Here is a 5,941-nt window from a genome sequence, read left to right as displayed (position 1 = left end):
CTGCCATTTTACGTATGGCTGGCTAATGGGTTTTAAGAATTTCGGTCCCTGTTTCCTCAAAATGGCCTCATAATATACCCTCTTATAAAAAAAAGGAGATGACTCTTTGAAGAGGGTGGTCTCTGTCACATGTTCCCTCCATCCCTTAGATGGCCCAATTAAACATGGAAACACAAACACCAGTCCTTTCTGAAAACTCAACATCTTGACATCTCCATCTTTTATTTTTGTCAGTATTGGAAAGTTGCAAGGAAGTGCTAGCTGCAACCGTAGTCATAGCCGATGTGAACAAAATCCTCCTTTAATTTTTATACGGCTCCATTAAACGTAGTGGTTTCTCATTTTGCAACCGGTAATGCTTTGAAATTCTTTGTACTTTTCATAGCAAAGCAGACATGTTAGCTTCACGGCCCATATCTGAGCCCTGAGCCCTGAGCCCTGAGCCCTTGAAAGTTAAACCAAATACCCGGTATCCATTACCCAATCAATAACCCCATGGACGAGGTGAGGTGCGAAGCGCTGTCGCCGTGGGCCATTCCCTAATCCTAAACAACATCTTCTAATGCCTACGTGGCTCAACACTGGCCTTTGGGTGATTTTTTGCTGAGACCAAATCAGCCCTCCACTAGATTGTTTTTATCTTTATTAGAAATAGTGATGTCATCATCAAGAAATATTTCCAATACACATACACAGCAAGGATGTGCTGTGGGACGTTGTGATTTTAACTCGATTTTGCTATAAGGAAATCCAGATTCCAGGACGAAAAGAGAACCAATAGGATAGCGCTGACGTGTAGATATAAGATATCCTCATCCACAACATCTCCCTCCTCTCCTTTTCTTAAACTACTCCCTTCTCATTCCCTCTTCCTATCTCACAAATCCCAACAAGCTCTTGTACATTATTACAGTCATGGCAACCTCGGCAATCCAACAGTCAGCCTTTGCCGGCCAGACCGCTTTGAAGCAGCAAAATGAGCTTGTCCGGAAAGTCGGCGTCTCCGGAGGTCGCGTCTCGATGCGCCGCACCGTAAAGAGTGCTCCCCAGAGCATATGGTAATTACCGGCGGCCCATGTTCTTCTTCTTCTTCTTAATTTTCATGTGTTTGTTTCCATTTACCGGTGAATGGTGATGATCTGATCGGCATTGAATTTGAATTGAACAAATTTATAGGTACGGGCCGGACCGCCCAAAGTACTTGGGCCCATTCTCGGAGCAAACCCCATCGTACCTGACCGGCGAATTCCCCGGTGACTACGGATGGGATACAGCCGGATTGTCAGCTGACCCAGAGACATTCGCCAGGAACCGTGAGCTGGAGGTCATCCACGCCCGATGGGCCATGCTGGGCGCACTGGGATGCGTCTTCCCTGAAATCCTGGAGAAGAACGGAGTCAAGTTCGGTGAGGCGGTGTGGTTCAAAGCGGGGGCCCAGATCTTCTCGGAGGGTGGGCTGGACTACCTTGGCAACCCCAACCTAGTCCACGCCCAGAGCATCCTTGCAATATGGGCTTTCCAGGTTGTACTGATGGGCTTCGTAGAGGGATACAGAGTAGGTGGGGGCCCACTTGGTGAAGGCCTGGACAAAATCTACCCAGGTGGAGCCTTCGACCCACTGGGGTTGGCGGATGACCCCGACGCTTTCGCGGAGTTGAAGGTGAAGGAGATCAAGAACGGACGGCTGGCTATGTTCTCCATGTTCGGATTCTTCGTTCAGGCTATCGTCACTGGAAAGGGCCCAATTGAGAACCTGTTCGATCACCTCGCCGATCCCGCTTCCAACAATGCATGGGCTTATGCTACAAACTTTGTCCCTGGAAACTGATTCCCAACTTTGATTGTAACACTTGGAGTATATAATATTCAGCCTCGTTAAAATTGTGCTTCTTTCTTTCTTTCTTTCTTTCTTTCTACGGAATACTTATATCTAGCTCTAGCTGTAGATTTGGTGAGTGAATTTGTTTATTTAGAGTCTATTTGGTTTGCAGGACTAGGGGTCTGGAATTGGAATCGGAATTACATTCCAATTCCTGCTTGAATGGCATTCCCCCATTTGAGGGAATGGCCATTCCCTGCCCCTCCCTTGAGAATGAAATTTCATTCCTGCTGATTTTAATTCCCACTCTCAATCATGTTTAAACCAAACAGACTATGGAAATGGATCATTCCGATTTCGATTCCAATTCCGATTCTAACTACAAACCAAACGGACCCTTAGCCTTACTAGTAAAAATTGCCCCATTTTTGAGTTGGATTTGCAAAGCAGTCAATATCTGCACAGATAGAGAGCAAAAAAGCAAGATTGGGCTCTAATGGTGATACTAATGCCGGAATTTTTTTCACTTTACTTTCTCTCTCTCTCAAAAATAAATAAATGACAATTTTTTTCACTCCATGAAAAAAATCTACAAAAAAGAAAGAATATTTTCAGTGCCCTTAGAAAATATACAATATCCTGACTTAACCCAGTATAGCTGGAGCACAAAGCGGGACAAAGCAAGGTTAAATCTACGACAGAAACTCTGATTGAGAATGTATATAAAGACCCTGTTTATTTTTCGGTAAGTTATTTATCCAAGTAAATAGAGTTATTTGGATAAGTTTTTCCTGGAAAACACTTACCCGGGTAAATGCATTTACTCATATACTTTAATTTCTCATGTAAAGAAGGTAATGACCATTTTAGCCATAAAAATTCATTATTAAAATGGGCATTTTTGTCCCATTCAAGTATTAACAACTTTCTCCCTAGGTGGGGAAGTTATTTATCCACTTAAGAAATGTGTATCACTTATCGGGATAGTGATACCCAGGAAAATAAACTTTCCCCTGGTCCCCATATAAATCTGAAAAAAGAACATAGGATTCTTGGTTGATAGGAACTAAAATCCCATTGACCAAATTCCTCCTCTCAACTTCGAAAAAAGAACGCCCCCAAAATAATATTTGTATTTTTCATGTTTTATCCTATAACCATCCAAGTCCTAATATATAGCAGCTGTATTGGGTTTAACTTGGGCCAGGCTTGCCCATCAAAAAATCTCGGGGCCAAGCTTGGGTTGGCGAACTTGGGATTTGACCTTGGGTTGGATCAGGTTCAGGACCAATTGGCCCAGAAAGCCTGAACCAACCCAATCCATGATGTGTCCCTCTACCAAATGAAAGAAAACAAATTGACAATTTCAGTTAAAATTGTTTTGAAAATAATGGTGAAATCAATGAGCAGGATAATACAAAATTTCAAGTAGCTTCTAAGCCCTTTACCTAGAAAAAGAAGCTTCTAAGAAATTACCAGTAAGCATAGCATCATAAGCATATTCAACGAGCACTTAATAAATATTTTGACAATTGTATCAAAATTGTTTTTAGTTTTTAGTTGTGGTATTTTAAGGGAAAGGTGTCAAAAAAAATTTTTGAAGTGTGCTCACCATGTGTGCCTACCTGATCAGACTGATTCTCTTGATGGTATTTATTGTATCAATGTTGGATTGTTTTGCAAACCATCTTCGAACTGGACGGTTCGATTGTTCCCGTTATTCCGTTTCATTTCAAATCCACTTTAAAAGCCAAAAATCTGTTGACTTGGTCAATGATCAACGACCCATTAGTTTAAACATGCGAATCATTTGACCCATTGGTTAGATACTGTTTTGAGTATCAGTTTTGCAAAGTCTCAACACTGTGGTATTTGTGTTTCTAGTATAACTGGCCAAAACACCAATAATACCAAACAGAAGCCCCCGTCTGTGTGAGATAAACTAGATTTGTATGCATGGCAATTTTTTCGTTATTTTCTTTTCTTAACGAATTTTTTCTTTGAAAATTGAAATCCGAAAAGACACTTCATTACATTAGAGGTGTGATTTGGGTGGTTCAAGTTAAGCCAAGGTTGAGACACCCCCTCACCCCCCCCTCAAAAAAAAAAAAAAAGTTAAAAGAGGCGAAGTGTTCAAGCAAGGTTTAAAGTATCGAAAATACAATGTGTATCGGAGAGATAATTTTAAGAGACATATTGAAATACGCTTAAAATATGCATGGATACAGACAAAAAATTAAGATACACATGGATACACTAAGAAACTCATATAAATTCTAAAATCCTATGTTAACTACAATAAATATGAGTTTTATATCATTATAAATAAGCTATTTAAACATAAAAATCCATATTTCAGTGATTTATACAAAGTGTGAAATATTGAGACATAATTGGAAACTATTGAAAAATGTGAAAGAATTAAAATGTTTGTATATGCATGCATACCATATTATTTAAAGAATCAATATAATTTGTGTTAATATTTACCATTTTTTAGAAAATAGGACCGATTGGCCTATTGGATTGGTTGGATCATAATTAGATTGGGTTAAAAATTTGCCAAAATTGCTGATCCGACTAGTCAAACTCGAAAACTAGTGAATCAGTCATGGTTTTAGAAAAAAACAACTGATTTATTTATTTTAAATTGTTTTAGCACATTAATGCAAACTTTTAAAGGCAATAACTTTTTATTGAGATATCCTATTGTGGTGACTTTTGTTTTTATTTTGGGTAACTTTTCGATATAGGTGCCTTATAAAAAATTGAAATTAAAATAAGAAATATATGTTATAAAATAATACAGTAATATAATTTGAATATATTAGAATCCAATATATAATTTATAATATTGTGTGTGTATATATATATATATATTACGTTATCACAAATTGACCTTGATTGAACCTCTCCCTTTTTTGGGTTGATGTCCAGCCCAGTTCTCTAAACATTGATATTTATTATATATATTTTAATGATGAATTTTAGCTTTTATTGGTAGTCATCCACTAACAAACGAATTTAATTAAGAATTAAAATACAAATTTATATAACAAACACTTGTGGTATGACATAATGGTGGACTTGTGGCAAATAAATGGCTAAGGTTTAAATCCCTTTATGCCCTATTTGTGAATTTTAATATGCAAGTTAGTGGCATGTCAAATTCATATTCAAATTTGAACATTGCCTTAAATGCACTATTAAATTTGCCTTTAATAGCATGTTATTAAATGCGATAATTAATTTAAAGTCATTAAATTTGAATATGAAAGGTTACTAATATTAAGAAATGAGAGAAAATAAATTTAAGAGTCATTAAAGATACTGTATTGACCGATACGTTGCGAAATTTTAAACCTTTATATACATAACTTTTTAGTTTTTATGTATACATAAATATAATACACAAGTAGACCTGTTCGTGGGTTGGTAGGAATGGCAACAGGACGGGGCATCCCTTCCCCATCCCCGCCCTATGGCTAAAATCCCCTAACTCGTTCCCATCCCGTCCTTGGTATCGGGCAAGGTTCTAAATATCGATATGTCAGTAGGGGCGTATTGGGCAGTATCAGTAATCTTTTTTTTTTTTACATTTTTTAACTTTTTTTTTCAAATCCAGTTCAGGGGGGCCGGTTTAAGGTTCCTCCACCCCTTGAACTGGTCAAAGCTTTGGTACACCCTCTGTAGGGGCGTATCAGGGTGCTCCCTATACGATACGTATCGGCCGATACGAGCCAATACATGTTGATTTTTTGAACCTTGGTATCGGGGTAAAGATTCAACTCCCATCCCCGGCCCCATTGGGTATGGGGAATCCCCGACATGTACCCGCCCCGCTACCATTGAACTTGGGGACGGGTAATCCCCGACATACCCACCCTGTTGATTGTTACTCCAAAATCTGTACTACTCTCTTGCTTTTTTTATTTTTTATTTAACTAAGGTTGGTTTGATGCTACTATATATCTACAAGATGACATCAGTAGATTGTTTTCTAAACACTAAAGATTGGTTTAAATATAAACACTAAATATTGTTTTCTCTTATAAAAAAATTATTTTATTTTATTGAACCTGTTTTGAACCTTTCGTAATTTCATTCAAAGTTTAATGTTAT

At 38.1% G+C, this 5,941-nt stretch overlaps 1 protein-coding gene across 1 annotated transcript; it reads left to right on the top strand.

Annotated features, from left to right (window-relative positions):
- Positions 1-834: 834 nt before the first annotated feature.
- Positions 835-1,902, top strand: LOC104594210 (chlorophyll a-b binding protein 151, chloroplastic-like). Its single transcript, XM_010254406.2, has 2 exons — positions 835-1,058; positions 1,177-1,902. Exons 1-2 carry the CDS (start codon positions 916-918, stop codon positions 1,826-1,828), a joined length of 795 nt encoding a protein of 264 aa, XP_010252708.1. The 5' UTR covers positions 835-915; the 3' UTR covers positions 1,829-1,902.
- Positions 1,903-5,941: the final 4,039 nt, after the last annotated feature.

This window comes from Nelumbo nucifera, chromosome 1 (assembly GCF_055504915.1).
Source record: "Nelumbo nucifera cultivar China Antique chromosome 1, China Antique-T2T, whole genome shotgun sequence".
NCBI lineage: Eukaryota > Viridiplantae > Streptophyta > Magnoliopsida > Proteales > Nelumbonaceae > Nelumbo > Nelumbo nucifera.
The sequence above is the reverse complement of the archived record's forward strand: the minus strand, read 5'-3'. Positions and strand labels throughout refer to the sequence as shown.

Coding starts and splice junctions, on each gene's coding strand:
- LOC104594210 (XM_010254406.2), top strand. CDS start 916: ATGGCAACCTCGGCAATCCAACAGTCAGCCTTTGCCGGCCAGACCGCT. Junction 1,059..1,176: donor AGTGCTCCCCAGAGCATATG/GTAATTACCGGC, acceptor ACAAATTTATAG/GTACGGGCCGGACCGCCCAA.